Below are 22,140 nucleotides of genomic sequence, written 5' to 3'. Positions count from 1 at the left end.
ACACAAGACCTGATAAAATTTTCTTGGGTCAGCTTTTTTGACCTGGACTTCATACTGCATTTTCTGTAACTAGAGGACAGTCTGCTTCTGAACAGTGAAGAATACTTTCTGATCCTCAGTCAGAATAAATCACCTTATAAAAGCAAATAAGGGAAAGATTTGAGCCTTCCCTACCCTCATTTAACCATCTGCCTCTTTGTATGTTGTCTCAATGAAGAGTGGATGAACCCAAAAAGCCATGAAAAGCCTAGAAGTGCATCATGAGTTTTCAGAGATAAGACCTGGTTCAGAAGCTCATAAGATAAAGAGAGTATTTGTCTTCAAGAAAAGAAAATGCTGATTAGTTGTAAGTGCTTCAGCAAGAATGCAAGTTCTTGCAATTCAGAATTACTGTCAGCCTGGTAGACTGTAAGAGTAACAGATGTGTGGCAAAAGAAATAAGTAGGTTTAGTGCAATGTGCCAACCTTTCAGAGCTGTTGACAAAGTTGATCCCATATTGAATCACTGGTCTGAGTTGAAAGAGACTTTAAAGATCATCTAGTTCCAACCCCCGTGCCATGGGCAAGGATACTCACTACTCAATCAGGTTGCTCATGGCCCCATCCAACCAGGCTTTGAACACATCCAGAGCTCAGGCATCCACAACATCTCTGGAAGGGGCAGCCCTTTCCAGTGCCTCACTGCCCTCACAATAAAGAAATTTTTTACAGTTAATCATTTAAATCTCTCCCCTTTTAGATCAAAATTGTTACCCCAAGAACAATCACAAGCTGCCCATGTAAAAAGATGTATTTTTCTGTCTTTATTTTTTTATAAGCCTCCTTCAAAAACTGAAAGGCTGCAATAAGATCTCCCCGGAGCATTCTCCTCTTTAGTATGAATAATCCCAGCTTTCTTAGTTTGTCTTCATAGCAGAGCTGCTCCAGCCCACTGAGCATCTTTGTGGCATCCTCTGGACCCACTCCAAAAGGTCCATGTTTTTTCTTGTGCTGAGGACCCCACACCTGGGCACAGCACTGCAGATGGGGTCTCATGTGAGCAGGGTAGAAGGGAACAATCACCTACCTTGACCTGTTGGCCAATCTTCTTTTGCTGCAGCCCAGGATACTATTGGCCTTCTGGGCTGTGAGTCCACACTGCCAGGTCATGTCCAGCTTTTCACCCATGAAAGCCCCCAAGTCCTTGTCTACAGGGCTGTTCTCAACAAGTTCATCTCCCCGTCTGTACTCATGTCCGGGGTTGCCCTGATCCAGATGCTGCACCTGCACTTGGTGAAAAATTTTCTAATGTAAATCTGTATGTATGAGCTGTCAATTGCAGTATGAGAGCTGTAATGCAAGTTCTCTTCTGCAATAACTTAAACTCAGCTGTTGGTTGAATCCTGTCAGTTATCTTACTGAAGAAACTGATGGTTCAGTACTATAGTAACTTAGCCTACAGAACAGCACTGAGTTCTTAAGTCAGTCAAATACAGCAGAACTTATCCTCATTGTTGAATACAGCTCTGATTTTTTTGTTGTTGTAAGAACTAACACATCTTTTAGTTTTGGTTAGTAATTGCAGTTAACAGCTATCTATTACAGTTGTAAAAATTTGCAGCTCTTCAAATCCACTTCATTATTGTTTAGAAGCTGGGGAAAAAAGTGCATGTAATATATTTTTTCAATAGCTCTTGGGTCAGTAGCCTTTGCACATACATGGTAAGCTACCAGAGAGCTCCAGGTTTCTTTTTGGAGCTGATGGCATAATGGATCCAGATTTGCATGTGTTGTATAGATTTAAGGTTTGACAGCCCATAAATGAGGCCTTGTTGGCACAAGTGAATACTGGGTATTCTTAGGTCCTTGAAGCATATGAAGTTTTGGAGTTTGTTACACAAATTTGGGTTGCTATTGTATAAGAAATCTGGCCTCTCTGAATTCCAGAATAGTGATTTTACTCACTTGAGAAAAACACAGCCAGCCTCCACTCAATTTGGCAGCAATGACCCACTAAACATTTTCTCAGAAGGTTATGTATCCCAGGCAGCTACTGTTGTACCGTATCAGTTATAGCTGATATAACTTAAGCAAGTTGACAGTTGCATCTTGCCATTAGCACAGATTTAAATACAAGAAACTTAGCACACATTTAAAAATCTAGAGGCAAGTTCATTTCTTGATGGAAATGTTTAGTTCCATTGATTTTCTTTGGATTTCATGTGATGAAGGTTGATACTTTTTGTACAGTCAATATGAGATTAATGTCATAAAAACCTACTGAGCTCTGCAGAGGAGCTTTTCAGCCCCTGCACTGTCCATGTTTCACAGAAATGGATCAAGTCCCTTGACATAGAGGTATTGCTTAGTTCAAATTTCAAAGTATCACAGAATCACAGAATATTCTGAGTTGGAAGGGACCCACAAGGATCATTGAGTGCAACTCTTAAGTGAATGGCCCATATAGGGATCAAACCCATGACCTTGGCATTATCAGCACCATGCTCTGACCAGCTGAGTTCATCTCAGGGATGAAAAAAGAAGCCTAAAGCACCTGATATTCCCAGGGGGTCTCCCATTCAAAATTCAAGTACTAACCACATGTGATCCTGCTTAGCTTCTGAGAGACTGGCCATTCTCAGGGTGGTAGGGTATCTACAGACTCTCTCCTGAGGGAGAAGTTATAGAATTGCTCAGCTGATTTCATACAGTAAAATTATAAAGATGTGTATATATTATTTGCTGTAACCTTCTGTAAGTCAAGTCAAAATCTGCTGTTCAAATTAGTAAAGTAGCTTTAAGCAGTCCAATCATAAAGCCTTAACTGTCTGTCAGTAGGATTGTTTCACGTAAGTCAGTGGTGTATCTCCAACTTTGTCACATTCGTTTCCTACTAAACCATTTGATGAAAGTGAACTTCATGTGTACTTTAAGATTGTAATATGGCAGCTGCAGCCAAGATTACCTGATATAAGAAATTGCTTATGTAGTTGTATGATTGAGAACTTGGCTTTAAAGGAAATGCTGGGTTGTTTTTTTTTCCTAGTCACTTTGTGCTTAGACTTGCATCATGCAGCATATGATACATACATTTCAGTGTATTGCTACTGCTCCATTAGTATGTTTCTAAAATTGGATGTTGCACTTTTTCAGCCTTTGCAGTTCATCACTTAAAGTACTCAAGAGGTAAACTGATTTCCTTAAGTCTCCTCAGTAGTATGTACATACAACATCTGAAAATCTTTGCTGGTGATGAGACCCTTGTTTCAATTCTTGTTTAAAATTGTCTGACAGGATTCATAAGCAAATATCAGAAGACAGGGGAATGTTATGGTGCCATGAAACAAGCAGGATTGTATCGTATCAACTTGGCCTTCAAAACCAGTGTCAGATTTGTTGGATTAATATTTGTTTGCTCAAACTGGCTGCATATAATTGATTCTATTCTAAACAACTGAAGTGGGTATCAGTGATAGCTTAAATTAACTCATGTCTGTGATTGTTTTTGCATTTATCTTCTTACATCTTTTTTAGGTGTTTTTTGATTTAATGAGAGAAATTAGAGCCAGAAAAATGGAAGACAGCAAAGAAAAGAATGGGAAGAAGAAAAGAAAAAGCCTAGCTAAGAGGATCAGAGAAAGATGTTGCATTTTATAAACAAAAGCTTGGATTCCTTTCCTACCCTGACCATACTAATAAAAACCATAATTTATAAGCATGCCATTGAAGGCTGAAGTGACTGAAATTACCCTAACATGTTGGAAAATGTAATGTACCACTAAAAGCATGATTTGGAGCTGCCCTGAAAGTCAAATTCACTGAAAACAAATTATGTGGCTTCAAGAGAAGCAAAGTTGAGTCCATTTCATAATTGCCTACCTTCTCACATTTCTTCTGAATGTAGTGTTTCATAGGTAGTCTTTTCTTTAATAGTGAACAGAGGAGCAAAGTATTACTTTGTGGATTCTTATAAAGCATACTTTTTTATCACTGGTATTTGTCAATTCATCTTGTCTTCTGTTGCCTTGAAAATTACAATTGTGAACACAATACCTAACAAAGCAGTACGCAGCTGTTTTGCCATGGAGTTATGCAAATTAGAAAAAAATAATGTATATGCGAACAGCTATGTTGAGGAAAACTATATGTGGTTCTGCATTACCTGATTAACTTAGAAGAGTGATGTAATCTTTTACATTGAAACATTTGAATATGCCTTAATTTTAAAACCCAAACATAGTAGGTTGCTTAATCAAGGGTGTATTTTCAACTCTGTTGCATGGAGACTGTCCCTGCGCATCAGTGCGAGACTGCCCTCTCTGTGGAGTGCAGTTACATGGATGATTTCACTCACTAGCTGTCTGCTAGCAGTGTCTGTTCTTTAAATGTGTGCCATACTCTGGTATTGTGAATAATAGAGAGCATATTCTGTCATGTATAACTTGGTAGACAATATGGTATCTTGAAACTAGAAGGTCAGAACACACATAAGACTGAAGTCATAAGCCTATGGCACATCTAAGCCTGGAATAGTTGTTTAAAATTTAACGTGCTGGTACCTTGAAACTTTTGCGTATAGATTTTTGTCTAGATGTTCCTTGGGTTTTAACTCCCTGGAATTGGGTGGAGTGGGGCTGATCTAGTAGCGCTTATGTGTTTTAAGATGTTGTCTGGGAAATTCTGGTTAATTTATTTTGTGTTCCTAATACTTAGCTATGGGAACATGGTGTTATGCTGAAGCTCTTTGCAGGTGTTGTATTGTTTAGTCTATGCTGATTTTCAAATGGGGAACAGTGTAGCTACTTTTTCTAGTTAAAGTTGATATCAAACAATCAAATGTGCTTTGCAATACAGAAACCTTTAACATGCACATCCAAAATCCCCAAACAAAACATACTGCCTCAGTTGCTTCAGAACAACAAGAATACCTAGCACATGGTTAGTGTGCTACATCTTAACTAAAAATATACCAGAATGTTTGAGGGTTTTGGACTCCTCTGGGGTGAGACAGGCTAGATCAATTCCACAAAGTGTTACACTTTTTATACATGTATAAGCCTATAACTGACAATTTAAAATGTGCTCAAGCAAACTAGGTAACAAATACTTAACTTTCATGCTACCAGACATTTTAGGGACTCAAGTCTTAGGAGTTGTATTTGTCATGTTAAATATTTATCAGTAGGAATTTTGTATGTGCATTTAGTACACTGCCAAGGGCAGAATAAAAGTTACTCATGTAACTGGCAAATATAAGCCAGTCTTCATCTTACTGTGTACTCATTTGGGTCTATTTAGCCAGGGAGTCTAACCACTAACATTGTGACTTTGCTTTGGAACCTGCATACTGGGAACCGAGGTGTTATGAAGCCACTGGACACACAAAACTTGTCTTGGCTGATGCCTTATCCTGTCCTTTTATTTGCTATTTGAGCCATTGAAAAATGAATAAACTTCCATTTTTCTAAAATACTTGTGCAGTGTTAATTGATAACAACATTATTCATAAACATTGCTGATGCCAATTGTCTAGCAGTTAAACCTAAGTACTCTAGAAGGCTGGTTTGTGTGCATGAAGAAAATTGTACATTAAACCCAATTAGTCTGATAAAAAGCCACTTTGTAAAAGCTGAGACTATATATGTGCTACTTTTTATCCACTGGTAATTTGCTTAGTTGCTACAAGACTACCTCAAAACAAGCAATAAACTGAGGTAAGCTTGTTCCAGAATTACTTTTCCGTAACAATGGAAAGTGAGATTTTAAAAAACAAACAAATGAGCAACAATAAAAACTCCAAACAAACAAAACCCCAAACCAAAGAAAGGACAAGCTACATAAGTTTTAATAAAATAAAAATATATTCTAAGTAATTTTCTGTTGGCACACTCAAGGAGAACCTAAGTGTGCTTCCTCAATCTGCAGGGAATATAGCTTGCATCATGTATTATAGGATTTGGGTATATCTTGAGTCATCCAAAGTGCATGTTACATTTGAATCATGGAGGAGTGTTTTGTTTAGCATACTTGAGTATCTGAAATTCCTAGGTCTAGCTGCTCAGAATGCTTCTGTGCCTGAGGGCACTTTTTATCCCGTTTCTTCAAGAAGCTGGAGATACTCTCTTCACTGGCAAGATCAAAGCCTTCCATGGTAGTTCCCTCCAGGTTAGCCTAATGCTGGCAGTAGTGTTGCTCCCTTTTGTGAAATGCAATGTATGGTAAAACTGCAGACCAGAGAGAGATACCTTAATTTGTAAAAAGCTATAAAGTTGAGTCTTCTGTCATGTATGAAACCAATGTTGAATTTCTGTTGAATTTTTATGCTAACTTCATTTTATTCTGCAGCTTTTCATAGCTTTAAAAACTCAGTTGACTTTCAACAATGTTGGCTAAAAAATCTGTGGTGTATTTGGTAGCCTCCTGGTGAATATACAGTAGCTTAACACTAGTGGTGTCTAGCAGTTCTCTGACTATTCCGCAACAGCATGACATTCCCAGTATGCAGGAAGTCTTTTCCCATGCATAGAGACCTTGTTAACATCACAGTAGCATGCATAATGACCCTTCTGGCAATTCCAGTGGCAACCATGATGCAGTAAAATACACTCCATATCTGAGACTTATGCTCACTATATTAATAGGTAGGAGCCAAATATTTTATCTATTTATATGTGAAATGGGCTTGCTGAAAATCCTGGGCTCCATTTTGGGACACCAAAGGTTCGCAGTGCCTCTATGAAACTACGGAATCAGAATATCTGAGTTGGATAGGACCCACAAGGATCATCGACTCCAACTCCTGGCCCTGCACAGGACATCCCAAGTCACACCATGTGCCTGAGAGCATTGTCCGAATACTTCTTGAACTCTGCTGGGCTTGGTGCTGTGACCACTTCCCTGGGTAGCCTGTTCCAGTGCCCAGCCACCTGGGCAGATTCTTCTGGGTGAAGAATCTTTTTCTAATGTCCAACCTCTGCCTCCCTGACACAACTTCATGCCATTTGCTTGGGTCCTGTCACTGATCATGAGAGAAGAACCAGTACCTCCCCTGCTTTCCCTCGTGAGGATGTTGAACAGTGCAATGAGGTCTTCAGAGGAGAGGTGTCTTCTACTTGATCATAGTTCAATGCAAACTGTGGAGCAGCAGAGCAATGGCCAATATCACGTGAGTGCATACAATACATTTAGCTGTGTCAGAACTGGATCAGAAGGTAAGACTGAGCGTATGATAACTGAGAATTGAAGAGGAAAAACTAATAACTTGCCTTAATTTCTAAACTTTCTCATTGCTGTTAGACATGTTGGCAGCCATGTGGATGCACAGTCAGTCACGTACATAAAATATTTCTATCCAGATTCACTCCTACCAGTTTTTGGCTTTAACTGATTTAAATAAATGGGTATGTTTTTAAGAACTGAATCATGAAAGAAACTTCTCCTTGTATATTTTTGTGGTAACTTCAGCTTGTTACTAAAATTGAGTGGTAGGAAATGTGCCAGTGTTGCTATTACTGGAGCATAAGTTAATCTCTGATATAAATACATTGACCAGACTGGAATATTTTGGTTGAAGCTTCATTGTCAAAGAAATGCTAAAATGCATACCACTTGAGATCTGCCTGGGATTGGACATATGCCAAGGCTCTTCTCATTTTCGAAAGACCCTGAGTAGATCTAACCATCTGTTTAACTGGTACAATCTGTTTCGGATATAATTTGGTTTGTGTCTGCTAAGGTATTTTCTTTTTTTTACCTTGTCCTGGGCAACCCAAAAAATGTGTATTGTATTCCATTTTTCCTCTACATCAATCCATGCAGTTTGTGTTAATGTTCCTTTAAGACCTGGGGGCCAGAAGTGGACCTGGAGTGTTTTACCCTGGAGGGGTAGGTTCCTGTGGAGGAAGGAGGTTCAGAGGATCCCTTTAAGAGACAGGGAACACACACACAGAGTCGTCTTTCTTGTTTCTTACTGAGATGCCAAGGAAGTTGTTGAGCACAGGTCTCCAAGAAACTGCATTTTTTCAATCCAAAAACTGTTTCAATGTGCAGCCACAGCGCTGAGCTGGAGCTGTTGGGGCCAGGGCTGTGGGTTTCGGTGCCCAGCGAGTCGGTTTTCTTTCCCCACAAAGCAGCAGCAACTCAGAACTGCAGTGCCCAAAGCAACTGGGTCCAGCCAGCCAAAGAGAAGCAGAGGAATTGACACCGCAGGTTGGAAGCTGCCCCAGGCAGTGCCAGTCCCAGGGAACTGACACTGCAGGGGGAAGGCTGAGCCAAGTGGGGCGTCTCCACCATCCTGTCTTTGTCCCCTGGGCCACGTGGTCTTCTTTGGAGGCTTCCATATTGGGATGGGGCTTCTCCACTATCTTGTTTTCTTTGTTCCTGGGGAGTCCACAGGATTCAGTACCTTTGTACCTTGTGCTTACTACTCTTATCTTGGTTGTGGCTATTGTATTTTTTAGTAAACTGTTATTTTTTCACTTATACCTTCTCGCATTCACCTCTCCTTATTGGTGAAAGGCAAGTGGTTAAAACTAAAAGGGAGGGAGCTCATTTCTCAGGCTCCACCCCATAATTTATCTTAAACTAAGACACATGCTGTGCAGAATTTTGATTTAAAAATACATATTGATTCACACTTAATGAGCTTGGAAGCAATTGCATTTTGTTCCTAGTCCATTCCTATTTGATTTGGCCATATTTATGGCAGAAGAGCAAGGGAGAGCGGGGGAAGCTGATATCTGCACCACCTGAGGGCAAGTGGCCATCATCCATGGGCAGCTGTGGAAGCACAGAGTGGGCAAAGGGAGAAATCAAAAAGCGTCCAGCTCAGAGGAAAGCTCAGTGGGTCTTTACAATGCTTTGGGAGGTAAGATGAGGATCAGGAACTAAAACTCTGCGTACCAGGGAGAGGCACAAAGCACTGGCATGCTCCTGGTGCCAAAAGCAAGGTGGGACAAACAGCCAGTGAGGCCCACGAGGCTGATAGTTCCAAACTGCAAGCCAGATGCATGCTTTCTCTTTGTTTCCTCTTCCCGGCAGTATTAGTACTGATTTCCAGGTACTTTTTTGCTATCTGAGTAACAGGTGAGATACCACCTGCAGCAGTGTTGGACCTACATTTGCTCTGCTCCTCTGCTGTCCTCTTCACAGACCACACTCTCATTCCTCTCTGAAAGGGAGTAGGCAATAAATGGTTACAGAGTGTTAGCCACTGATGTGGTTAATGTTGCCTCCCGTACTTGTGCTGTGAGCATAGAGTAAAAGGAGGTTGGAGGCAGGTAGGAAGAAGCCTCATCCACAGACCACTGCAGCCATGACCACAGTTGTGACAGCAGTCTTGCACTCTTTTTTCCATGGCAAGTCTGAAGGAGGATCTGGGATTTTGAGGTAGCGTAGTGTTACTCTTCTCTCTGTGCTTCTTATGGGTTGTCCATTTTCCACCCTTTTGTTCTTGATTGGTGCTGTGACAGATTACTGTTTGTCAGTATCCTAGGCATGAAGGAGAGGATCTGGTAAGATTAAGCTTGTGCTTCATGGATGTCCTTGCTAAGAGTGAAGGCATGATGATAATCAGCAGTTTAAATGCTGTATTTTAAACACTGGATGAGGTCCTGAAAGTAATGAGTTGAGGTTTACTTTCAACTGAGCTCAGCATGCTTGGTATGTTTCTGTAAGAGTTAGTTTTGCGTTTTTGCTTCTTTTATGAAGGAAAACTTATGAGATAGGGTTGGGGTTTTTTTAGTGCAACAAAGCAGACCTATTAGCTAAAATGCTGCCAGACTAATGTGTTAAATATTAGTCATCTCTAAAGAATGAGTCTAGAACAATAATCCTTCTGTTTTATCTGATAACTGCCAAAATGCCTACTGAAATAGACCAGGGAAGTGTCAAAACAGGGGTTAAAAATAACGTACTGTGTCTATAGATAACACTTTGCTGTGGGTTATAACTCCTGTGAGTGTCAGAGCTGGCTTGAGGAGGTAGCTGCTAGATAGTGTGTAGCTGAGGAGCACAGCCTGCACCAGACTGAAGGCTTCATCTTTGAGCCTTGATAATATCAGAGGTGTGGGGGTTTTTTGTCCTGTGGAAACCCAGTGAAACTGGATAAACCCAGCAAAATTTCAAAAAACACTTTTTGCAAATTAGTGCAGATGGTTCCATTATCTTGAGATGATCCACAGCTCTTCTTCCCCTCAGAAGGTACATGTCTTCTTCCCACAAGGTGACACAGCCAATGCCTAGGCTGGGAGATGGTTATGGGTATTTAGTGCCTTCTGCTAGTCCAGTGCTCGGAAGAAATGTCATCAGAGGCAATCTCTCAGTGTGTACTGGTGTTCAATTTCTTCACGTGGTGGCCTTCCAAAAGTTTCCCAAAGAAGACCAGTGGAGCACCAGAAGCAACACATAGAAATTAAAAGACAGAAAAATTAAAACACAGAGAAAAGACCCTTTTGTTTCAGTAAACATCAGATGTGGGAGCCCAGGAGTCACAGAGGTTCAGCCAGGGACCTACAATGTTAGAGTAAAAAAGCACTGATAAACTCACAAAGGTGGGAATAGGCATGACTTGGTTCCCCTTTCTCTGGGAAACACAGTCTACAAGGAATTGTTCATGGCCCAGAAGAGACAGCTAGTGCTGGCATTGGTGATGAGCTTGCTCTGGTGTCTCATCCCCATGGGGAATAATGCCCTTGGAGACCCCAGCATGTGCACAGAAGAGTGCCCTGGTGCCAAGTGACAAAACTTGCTGGGGGGGCCCTGGGGAGCTGCCACAGAGTTCTTTCTAAACCCTGCACAGCACCATCCCTGGCCATCCCTTGCTATTGAGCTGGACTGATTTAGGACAGTGTTGAGAGTTGGGAAAGATGGGCAAGGTAGACTAGTACCGCCACTTTTGGGGCCCACCCAGGAAGTCTGGGAAGCCTCTTCCCTCCAGATGTGGGCCACAAGGGCCACCTTGTGGAGCGTGAGCAGCAGTATCTGGCCAAAATGGCCCAAAGGAGCCCTGACAACAGGTCATGCTCAGTGCTGTAGAGGAAGGTAAAAAAACACCTGAGGACACTTGATAGTCCACCATGGGGAAAAAAAAAAAAGCCATTCTCCCCCAAGCTGCAGGGTGTGAGAGGCCATCTTCATGGGGCATGAGCAGCAGGCAGCAACCCAGCCAAAAGAGACTGAAGAAGCCCTAAGCAGTGGTCAGGCTCAGTGCAGCAGAGGGAGGTAAAATAACCCTGGGTCCCATTACCAGTCTGTCCCAGGAGAAAATTCCTTCCTGACCTCAGTGCTGGTGACCAGCTATTCCCTGAGCGCTTGAGTGAGACCTTTCACTTCCTTGTCTCATAGGCTGGTAAACCATCCTGGAGATGTCCATATTCTGACTCAACATAGAGGCATCTCAGGGGCTTGTGAGAATAGCTACAGGCCCCCAGCCTAACAGACCTTGCACACAACATTCCTTCCCATGTCTGGCAGGACACCACTGGGTGCTCCAAAGCACTGGAATCTCTTGTGGCATCTCTGCACCCTGTATCTTACAGCTGCTGCCCCATCTCTGCAGAGCATGAGAACAGAAAGCTCTGCAATGCTCCTCCTGAAGGGATCCCTGTGGTCTTGCCAGTGCTCTTCAGCAGATAAGGGCTGAGAGCCTTGGGCGCCTTCAGATGTTCTAGATCTTTGCATCACCATCAGCCCTGTTCACCCCCCCATCTTCCCTTCCCCTTCCCCTTCCCGTCCCCCAAATCCTGTTACTCCAAATCTTGTCTCTGGCTCAGATGTCCCTGCTCATTTTCTGTGCCTCCCTGGCAGCCCTTTCGGGGAGCGAGGGTGTGCTGGCTAACGTCGAGAAAGCAGAGCAGAAAGTGACGGTCGGTGGACAGGGAGGAGAACTGGGTGCAGGCTGAGGCCATTGTTCCTCTGATAAACCAGCGGTCCCTGCTGCCCCCTCTGCCCTCAGCTGCAGTGGGACTTGTTGGAGGAGAAGATGGCACGGATATGGCCTTGAGACTCCAGAGGCCCATGGCCGTGCCCAAAAGCCCAAAACAAGGCAGTTACCACCCACAGTGGGGCGTGAGGGGAGAGGAAAAAGACACCAGGAGAAGGAGGAGAAAGTAACCCTCAGAGACTGTGTCAAAAACCCAACAATTTATTTCCTTCTTCTACAAACACGCGTTCTTGGCTTGTGCTGCCGCCAGCGGGACGGTCTCTTTGGGGGCTGGGGAGAGTCGTTAGGGCCAGAAGCCCTCCTCTTTGCAGGGCGCCGGGGCCCCTCGGGCAAGCAGTCCCTGTCCCGGCCAGGAGCGGAAGGGTTGCGGCTGCAGCCCTGGGCAGAGGGGCCTGCTACTGCTGCTGCCCCGCCCGACTCCTCCTGGGGCTGCTCCCGCTCTGCAGGGTCAGGCGCGGATGGAGAGCGGACGGGCCCCCCGTGGAGGGTGGCTTCCAACGTGCCGCTGTCCGCTTCCACGTTGGAGACTGCAGGGCTGCAGGAGGAGGCCAGCAGGATGGGGGTGGGAGTCCCCTGGCGGGAGGCAGAGGGACCAGGGATGGCTGTGCGACCCTCCTCTTCTCCCTCCTCCTCCTCAGCATGGGAGTTCAGGAGGTTCATCTGCCGCAGGATCACATCACTGCACCGGTCAGCGGCAATGTCGATGAGCCGGCGCACAAATGCCACCGTCTCCTCCTGCAGCAAGGGGTGCAGCTCCCGGATCAAGGCCTCCTCACTCAGCCCATAGCGGCATAAATTTGCTACGATGGCGCTCTGGGCCAGAGCCACCTCCCACCAGCTGGCTCTGAACAGCTCCGATATTTCCTGGTTCAGCCAGGGCAGCAGGGGCTCGAGGATTTCTGAGCAGTCCTGGAAAAAGCCTGCCCAGACCTCAGGTGGGAAGCCAGCTACATAAGTCCTGGGCATCAGCTCAACAGCCCCCTGCTCATCCTGGTGGCCAGCAGCTGATGAATCCGAGGGGCTTGGAAGAACTATCTCCAGAAAGTCTTCCTCTGACCGAACAGAGTAGATGATGCTGTTGATAGCCTGCCTGCACAGGGGGCACGATGGTTTCCTCTTGGCCCACCGCACAATGCAGCCCAGGCAGAACACATGGACACAGGGCGTTACAGAAGCGATTTCACCTTGAGTGTCACGGCAGATGGGGCAGTTCCACTCTGTCTCCGTGGCCATGTTTGCGTGTTGCAGCAGAGCTGGGGACAGCAGCTGCTCCCTCTTGCTGGCGTGACACACTGCAAAATGGTCACTTGCTGTCCCAGGGAGATGGGCAGGTAGAAGAAATGCCTAGGCCCCTCAAGAAGGACACACTGACAGCTCCCCAAACGCCATCACCCACCCCAGGGCTGCCCCATGGGCACATTTCCTGCACTGCTCACCTGTGCTGCTGCAAGCACCACCCACAGTACTTGGCTTCCTGAACCAGGTAGGGTTGAGGAAACAGGCAATGTCTCGCAAATGAGAACTGAGAGTTGCTGACAGCAGCTCCCAACAACCTTGCAGGAGTCCAGTCCTCCCAGGCACGCTTGCCAGAGGTCCAGGCGCGAGTGAGTCGGGGCCAGGCTCTGCCCATGCCCAAACATAAGCAGTGAGGGATGTGAGGTCACAGTGCATTGCTCACTGAGGTTGCCATCCATGGAGTCTTTGGACTGCTGATGTCACAGTCTGCTGTTCTGTGCAGACAGCCTTGACTGCCTTCCAAACCTGCCATAGCAGGCCTTTCTCCCCTGCAGGTACATGGCATCAGGAGAAAAAATAGGGTGCGTGGGCCATGCCATGCCATCATTTGTTCATGCCTCTGGCTTTTATAATAATTTCAAGTCATTAGTCCAAGCAGAACTTTTTTTCTTTAGAAACACGTTATCTGTTTTAACATTTTTGTGACAGGAGGGTGCTGTGTACATCGGGCACATGGGTTGGCTTTTTTAAATCTTGTGAGATGACAGCCCATATTCTCTATTCACAGTACTGCTTGTCTACACCACTGGCAGAGGCAAGCACATCCTGACGTTTCATGCCAGTCTCCACAAACTTCTTGCATGGTTGTTTTTAAATTCAGATTTTTTTTCCTCCCTACAGCCCACTGGATTGTGGTTGATGGGCACAATGGTGTGGTCATTAGCTCAGTGACCATTAAAACCCTCTGTTGCTCTCATCCCATTCAAAAATGAAGTTGAAAATGGGCAGGTAACTGAAAAATAAGCATCAAGCACAATTTTGGGCAAACCAGTCAAAAATGTAGAGAAAATCTATACTGTCATTGAGTTTTAATTTCTCCCCCTTGTGGTAGTGCTTGCCACAGATTGGGCCACCCAAGCAAGGGCAGGTCTGTCTGTTCTTCTTGCTGTGCTTCCCAAGCTGCTTCGCCTGCAGCTTTCAGGGAGCTGTAAGTCACTCCAGCCAGCCTTGCAGCTGGGCATTTTCTGCCTCCTTAGGATGTTTTACTAAAACTAGTGGGAAGTGATCAAGTGAGTTACAGCTTAAAACCAGCCTGGGAAAGAAGGGGATTTTTAGAAGAGTTTTCCTGCCTCATCTTTACCATCTTCTCAGGAGTATCTTCTAGGGAAAAAGCCCTAGGCACAACACAGGATCCTCCCTACCTTCTTGAACCCTAAAAATACATAACCTCGATCAGTGCCAGCTGAGCAGGAATTAGGTTCCTGTTCAGTGTGAAGTGAAACTTCTACAAGCCAAGTTCCTGCTGCCTGGATGAATGAGGCCAGTATCCACAGTTCTCTGTTGGGGGAAGGTAGATGTGTGTGTTGGTCTGACCTTTTTCTTGGTTCTTTCCCTGCACTGACCCCCTTCACTGCTGAGGGCAGCACCAAACTGTCCCCTGGCCCCTCCCTGGGCCCAGGCCATTGTCATTTTTAAGGGCAGGATCTTTTAAGGATCCCTAGAAGAGTTCTGGTTTATTATGAGAGGGAAAAGTTAAAGAAAACCCAACCAATCATCTCTTTGGATCAGGGACTTACCTGAGCATCCTTGGAGACTCTATGTATTGTACCACTGGCAGTTGGCCTGGCTGACCCTGGGTTGTCCTGTCCAGGTGTCTCTGGTTAGCAAGCAGGATGGGATGTGGTTCTCTAAGGAGATTTGTGTTTCCACTGGGTCCGTTAATTACAGAGCCCATGCTCAGGATGGCCAATCAGTAGCACTGGGGTCAGGAAGGAATTTTTCCCCAGGGCAGATTGGCACTTCCTGGGGAGTTTTGCCTTCCTCTGCAGCACTGAGCAAGACCACTGTTCACAGCTCCTTCAGGCCCTTCTGGCTGGGTTGCTGCCTGCTGCTCATGCCCCATGAAGCTAGCCTTTCATGCCCTGCACTGGGCAGGAAGCTTTCCAGACTCCCAGGGTGGGCCCCAAGGGTGGCCTGGGGGTTGCTTCTTGTCCTCCATAGCACTGGGCACAGCCCCTTGTCAGGGTTCCTCTGGGCCCCTGCAGCTCCTTTCTTGGCTGCTGCCCTCACACCTCCAAGGCACCAGTCATGCCCTGGCTCTCTCTGGCTCTCTTGCCCACTGCAAGTTTGGAGCGGGGCTGAGCTCTGCTCTTCCCTTGGCTCCATTTCCTATGGGGTTCTTGCATCCATCCAGAGCTGCCTTTTTCTGTTCTCCTGCCTGCAACACAAGCACAGGACAGACATGAGAGTGCTTTTCATGCATCCCTGGCCTGGGAGCACAGCAATGAAGCAAATCTTGGAAGGCAAAAAGTGTGTTTGTAATTGATATGTGTTACACTTTGGAACATACCCATGGTAGTACACACCTTTTGTGTTGTTGCTTCTGATTCTCATTCTTCATGTTCTTACCCTCCAGGAGACAGGACCTGCTGGGCCTGTATTCCTGCTGCTGCATTCTGTAGCTCTGTCACTTGCCTTTTCCAGACTACAAAGGATTTTTCAAGCTAAACTGAAGAACACATCAGCCTGCTCCTGGCTACACATGCACATTGTGGTAGTGGTTGTGAGCATCAGTTCTGAAATGGATTCAGAAAAACAAACATTAAAATAATATCCTATTTCCAGTTGTAAACTGTTGTGCCGGTTTGGAGAAATTTGGAGGAAAATATCCTCTTATAGAAGGCAGGTTACAACCAGCCCTCCCCCACCAGGTTCGGGAAAAAAAGAAATTTTCCTTGAAGGAAAGTGAAAGAGATAAAAACTATTTATTTAACAAACACACAGGAAAAGGATAATAATGCTAAATAATAAAACCTCTTGCTGTGGAGAGGTTTTCGCTGGGAAAATTTCAGAGTCCTTCCGTAGTCTCTCTCCCCCTCCTTGGAGCTGGGTCATGGTGGGCCCACCTCCGGGCCTCGGTGGAGAACTCTCCTGATGTGTTCTGATGTTGAAACAGTCCAAAAAAGAGGAAGGGAAAAAACCAAAGTCCCAGGAAGAATAAAGTTCAACTCTCTGTCTCTCTCCGGAGGAAAAGGGCCGAAAGCTGGCTGAAAAGCAAGCAAGCTGCTTCCTCTGCTCTTGCTGCTGTTAGAAGAACGCAAAGGAGTGTGTATGTGTGTCCTTGAGCAACCGCTTGAAAAGTCTGCTCGTTTTTTTTTTTCCTCTCCCCCCTCTCAGGCTCAGTTTAAAGGCACAGAAAGGCACAAAATTAATTTCTGGGCATAGAGCAGCGACTGGGGATACACATCATAAAGTCACCCCAAGACACCTGTGTATCATGTGTTCTTAAATGTGGTTTTGAATCAACAACTCCCTGGAACTTCACACAAATAGCAGTCTCATCATTATTTGGCTCATGGTGAGTGCAGGGAATAGAATAGAACAGAGCAGTTATGCCATGTTAAACCCAGAGCGCTGGGTTTGACCCAGGTCTGAGGGCTCCACCCCGGAGAGCAGCTCTGCAGTGCAGGTCCCAGGCCCACCCAGGAGAATGGAACAGAGATGGGCACACCTACAGCAGGGCTCAGGCAGGGACTGAAGGTCCCAGGCAGAGCTGGGACACCTCCCCTGGGCCCTTGGCAGGAGATGGTGGGGGTGTGGGTCCCAGGAGAGGCCAGTCCCAGCCACTGAGGCCTGTGAGCACCCCCATGTCCTGGCAGGACTAGACTTCAGTGCTCATGTGCTCTTCTTCCGACACTGGTGGTTGGACACTTTGGAGACAGACTATTGGGCCAGATGGACCTTCCCTCTGAGGGAGCACTGCTGTTCTCAGGCTCTTGTGTTTTAGTATGTTCTTCCATAGAAAACAGACCAGACATTTCTAAAAGTGAGCACAAGGAGCAAAAAAGAATATTAATGGAGAAATGAACAGGTATTGCTCACCTCCAAATGGTTTGCAACCATTTAGATGAGAAGCACATCCTTCACCCAACTGAAGGCTTGATCTTTGAGCCTTGCTAGTGTCATCGATGTGGTGTTTTGCCATCCTGTGAAAACCTATCTTAGCTGAACACTGATGAGTTTAAAAAAAACACATCACACTGTGTTGTGTGCATCATCTTGAGATGATCCACAGCTCTGGCCCCCCTCAGACAGTACACACCTCCTTCCCATAAGGTGACAGAGCCAGTGCCTAGGCTGGGAGATGTTTCTGGATATTCAGTGCCTTCTGCTAGTGCAGGGCTGGGAAGAATTGTCTTCAGAGATTTCCCCAGTGTGCAGTGGTAGGGAAAGAGGAAGAGAAAAGCAAAGAGGAAGGGAAGGGAAGGGAAGGGAAGGGAAGGGAAGGGAAGGGAAGGGAAGGGAAGGGAAGGGAAGGGAAGGGAAGGGAAGGGAAGGGAAGGGAAGGGAAGGGAAGGGAAGGGAAGGGAAGGGAAGGGAAGGGAAGGGAAGGGAAGGGAAGGGAAGGGAAGGGAAGGGAAGGGAAGGGAAGGGAAGGGAAGGGAAGGGAAGGGGTGTTGTTTTGTTGTTTGTTTTCTTTAATGGCTCTTGCTCATGTGAAACATTACATTGTTTCATGCACTTACTGGAAAAGCAGAGATAAAGCAGTGAGACAGTCTGTTGTACCTCATACAGGCTGTCTGCTCTGAATGTTTGACACTTCTGAGAAGTTAACCCCCACAATTTCTGAGGCAGAATTCTCTACTTGAGGTCTAGGGTTATTGTATCATCTTCTCAGGCAGTATCAAGTTGATAAAAATGTTAGCTTTCACCCCAAAGTTTGAGTGGGCAATGGCATGAATGATTTTAGTTTACTTTTAAAATTAAAAACTGCCCCAAGAGCAGCAGCGCGGAAGTAATGTCTGTGAGGGCAGCTGGGGATGACAGATTTCTTGCAGCAGAAGCAGTGTGAATTCAGTTTCTGGTTTCTTCTTTGGTATGCTGACCTCTAGGGAAACTTTTCCTCAAAACGGTTTGCCAGAGCATTTGTGTAGGGAGCTACTGTGGCTTCAAACAAGTCACATACCTTTTACTAGGGACAAGGCATTTGGTGGCAAATCCAAAGCAGGCCCTCACATGAAGCTGCTCCCTCAGGTGGTTCCAGCATGCTTGTGTGAGTAAAGGTCTTGGTACATTTAAGCAGGGCTCGGTCAGCAAAAGAAATGCATACTGAGTTGAGAAACAAGATGATTGTTCTGAATATTTGTGAACTTGGTAGTTAAAAATCTGGAAAGTCCTCTGTGCTCTGAGTTTGTGGAGGGCAGCATATACCTTTCCATCCATGGCTAAAACTGCTTGAGCAATGGATGAAATTGCTAAGCAATTCAACCAGTTAAATTCCAGCCTGATGGCTTTGGGAAGCATAAATAGCTTTCCCAAAGGAGCTGGGGTGAGTGGCAACTGTCTCTCATCAATGGGCAATAAATCTGTTTCAGATTGGGCTTAAAAGCCATAAAGCTGTGCTTTGACTGTTTGTTTGTAACTGCCTGCACTAACTCTGTCTCTTAGGGCAAATATTCCTTCCTTCTAGATGTTCATCTCCTTTCATAGAATCACAGAATGGCCTGGCTTGGAAGGGACCTTAAAGATCATGTAGTTTCAGCACCTCCACCATGGGCAGGGACACCTTTCCTACCCTCAAACTAAATTTACAGAACACTGTGATTTCCTGCCTTTGTCACGCTAGACAAATCACGCTCTGCCAGTCTCCTCTGAAACTGAGATTTCAGTTCACTGATGACCTTCATAGCCTTTTCTGCTCCTGTTGTGAATTCATTTTTCTCTGAATAAGAATGATCAGAACAGTGACCTAACAGTGACTTAAAGACAGCATTAATCTTTCTCAGCTCTTCAAGTGTATGGGTTGTATAAGTCCACTTTGTGTCCTGATCAGCCAATACACAGGTCTTTATGCTTCTCTGTTTTTTCCAATAGCTGAGTTCCCAGATCATTGCAACATTCTTCTTGTTGAGAAAAACAAACATGAATATAGTTAATCTAGTCAGTTTTTCCACAGGGCCTTGGGAAACATGAATTATTGCACTCTAGTCAATAAACAATCTTAGGGCAAGACACAAATACAATTGCAGCAAAGAAACAGAGGTAGGAACAAAAACTACAGCAGACTACACAAGACAGTATATGTAGACATCAGACTATTTTTTGTAAAATGGTTAGAAGATATGTGAAAACCTACAGTACATCAGAGAGTAAAAATGTCTTCTAAGACTTCCATGTTTATTTAAAAAAACCAACCAAACAACAGCAAAAAAAAAAAAAACCCAAACAAGCTAGAAATTTGAATTTCTCTGTGTGCTTGGGGAAAGTTGTTCTTTTAGGAGAAAAAACAGGTTGATGCTGGAAGATTGAAAACAAAACTTCAAAGAACTCTAGGTACATGTTACTGCTGAGGAGAAAGAGAAAACCAGACACCTCCCCCCCTCCACCCCCCAAAAAAAAGGAACCCAAACCAACCAAAACCATCCTTAAGGAAAAATGCCTACCAAGTCAACAAACAAGCCCTGAGGAATTCTGCTGAAAAATAAAGATCCTCAAACTACGGAAGACTTTACCTATCTGTTTCTGTCTTGGTAGATTGACAGTTTGTTCTGCACCCGAAGGTTGTTGCTAAGGTCTTTTTACACATGGTGGCAAAGACAGGACACAGAAATGTTAAAAAATGGGAAGAAAGTACAAAAGCCTTAACAAAAAAAGAAGTGGTAACGTTGCCCATGACATGTAGCACAGCCTCCTCCTTACCCATGACCAGTTGCTCAGAACAGACTTAATGTGCCTAATGTGCAGATACAACAAAATATTTGAATAAAAAACAGAATATGAGTTGAGGGGGTTTTTTTCTTAAATAAAATTAAATTATGTAAGTCCAAGTTTCCTCCATGGGATGGTTGGTAGGGAAGTGCTTTTCCAAGGGCTCAGTTTCTAGAGCTGGCATGAAAATACTTTTGGAGATGATAGCATTTTGGCTGCAACTTTCTAGGTGTGTTTTTCTGTGTTTACTACTGTTTTCATGTGCTGACCATACAGTAATACCTTGCAAGATATGAGATACCTGCAACCAACATTCCTATAGCACAAGGTTTCAGCTTGTTGTGGAACAACCATCTTTACAGAGTAATGGTTCTCACACCACAGCAGGTGCCACTGCCAAAACCGAATCTGGTACTCCTCTCCCTGCTATTTGCTCTTCCAGACTAAGCCTTGTGGAAACAAGCTGTAATGCATCTTGAATTTTCTGGCTTTTTGTGAATCGAAGAGTTGGCACCATGCCATCAATGTCTTCAATGCTTCTGAAGGATTTTATTCTCTGTAAGGAATCTGTTTCAGGTCTGCTTTGTTATGTCAGGAATCTATGGATAGGTTTCCACTGTCTAATCCTATGCTGCCATCACCTGTCAGCTGACATGATTGCTATTGGCATATCCCCCTACAACCTGGTGTAGCTCATTTCCAGAGTAAACTTGCTGTCATTAGCAGCTTAGCTTCTAGTTAAGCTTCTCTGACAAGTCATGAGGCTTGCTCCAGATGCAGAAACACCAGCACTCCACTGCTAACGACACAACTCTTTCAAATAACATATCCCTCCTCCAGAAATGCCAGGTAATGCTTGGGAGTAAATTAGAAGTTGCAGTCTGTGTTGCTTTGTCCAGATCTGCCCTGTATAATTAAACATGGTCTCTACAACTGCCTCTGTGATGTAGAGTTGTTGTCTTTCTGGCTTTTGTTTCTATTTTTTTTCCAATGTGCCAGATGCCTGATGGTGCACTGGCTTTGCTGAGTGTGCTGCCACAACCGTGGAGAACCTCTTCATAGTTGCTGAATATTCACGTACAAGGTAAGCCACAAAGGATGTCAGCAAAGCCAAGAGCAGCCTCCAGACCACCATGGAAAGAAAAGCTATTCAGAATAGCAGGGAGATGCACAGTATTTCCACAAGGCACAGCATGCTGATAAAAACCCACAATTTCACAAAAGTATGAATGCAATCACTGCCTAGGTTAGAGTAATCTTTCTTGGACAGGGACCTTCGCTCCTGAAATGGCAGGTGGGCCAGCACATCAGGCTTCTTCTTTCACCATCCTATGGCACATTGTTAGAGAATACAAAAAAAGTGACTTGGTTGTTCTCCAAGAAACTCACACCATAAGAGGAAGCCTGAAGGAAAGTGCACACGCCTCTCTGTGTGTGTACAACTAGAGAAATATGTAATGAATGCTTTGATGACAATGTTTAGAAGAAATGTGAGTTGAGTGAAGTACTGGAACACACTTGTGAAAGGAGATTTGCTGGATAGCAGATGACACACAGGACCTGGACAGGAGGAATATTTTTGCTTGGGTTTAGAAAAGGAGAGAAAACAATTAGAGTAATTCAAAAAGCTGAAATACAACAGTGAAAAACAGGTGGGGTCCTTTGTTTCGGTTTTTTATTTTCGCATTGTGTTTTACAAAATAATGTAACCAGTAGGTAAGCTAGCTAACAACAATTAGATAGCAAGGTGGCCAGAAAACTATCAAATCCCTATGGAAAGACAACAGATCCTGTTTTTAAAGCCCTCACAACATTCAAGATGGTATAGCAGATGTACCTAATGGAAGATACTCAGCCCAAGAAGCCGAGATGAGGCACAGTCAGCAGTTGCAGCTCCAGTCATGAAATTCAATAAAACCATGAAAAGGCAAAAGGACAGAGTAGGCAGAAAAAGGAAAAAAAGAGCTTGAGTTCATTAGAGTATGAAATCAGAAATCAGTAAGTTTGGAAGGAAATGTAAAATATCCTAAGTCGTACTTAGTTTCAGTAGTGTAAGA

At 44.5% G+C, this 22,140-nt stretch overlaps 1 protein-coding gene across 13 annotated transcripts in view; it reads left to right on the top strand.

Annotated features, from left to right (window-relative positions):
• The window catches only part of RALA (RAS like proto-oncogene A), a 29,954-nt gene extending 24,503 nt beyond the window's left edge, over nt 1-5,451 (top strand). For all 13 annotated transcript variants that reach the window (XM_082302977.1, XM_082302984.1, XM_082302975.1 and 10 more), the window contains one exon: nt 3,514-5,451. In XM_082302977.1, coding sequence (XP_082159103.1) covers nt 3,514-3,636 — 123 coding nt within the window. In that variant the 3' untranslated portion in view covers nt 3,637-5,451. The remainder of the gene's footprint in view (nt 1-3,513) is intronic.
• The last annotated feature ends 16,689 nt before the right edge of the window (nt 5,452-22,140 follow it).

Source organism: Coloeus monedula, assembly GCF_965178545.1.
Source record: "Coloeus monedula genome assembly, chromosome: 1".
Taxonomy (NCBI): Eukaryota; Metazoa; Chordata; class Aves; order Passeriformes; family Corvidae; genus Coloeus; species Coloeus monedula.
Note: the sequence above shows the minus strand (reverse complement) of the source record. Positions and strands in the feature narration are given on the sequence as shown.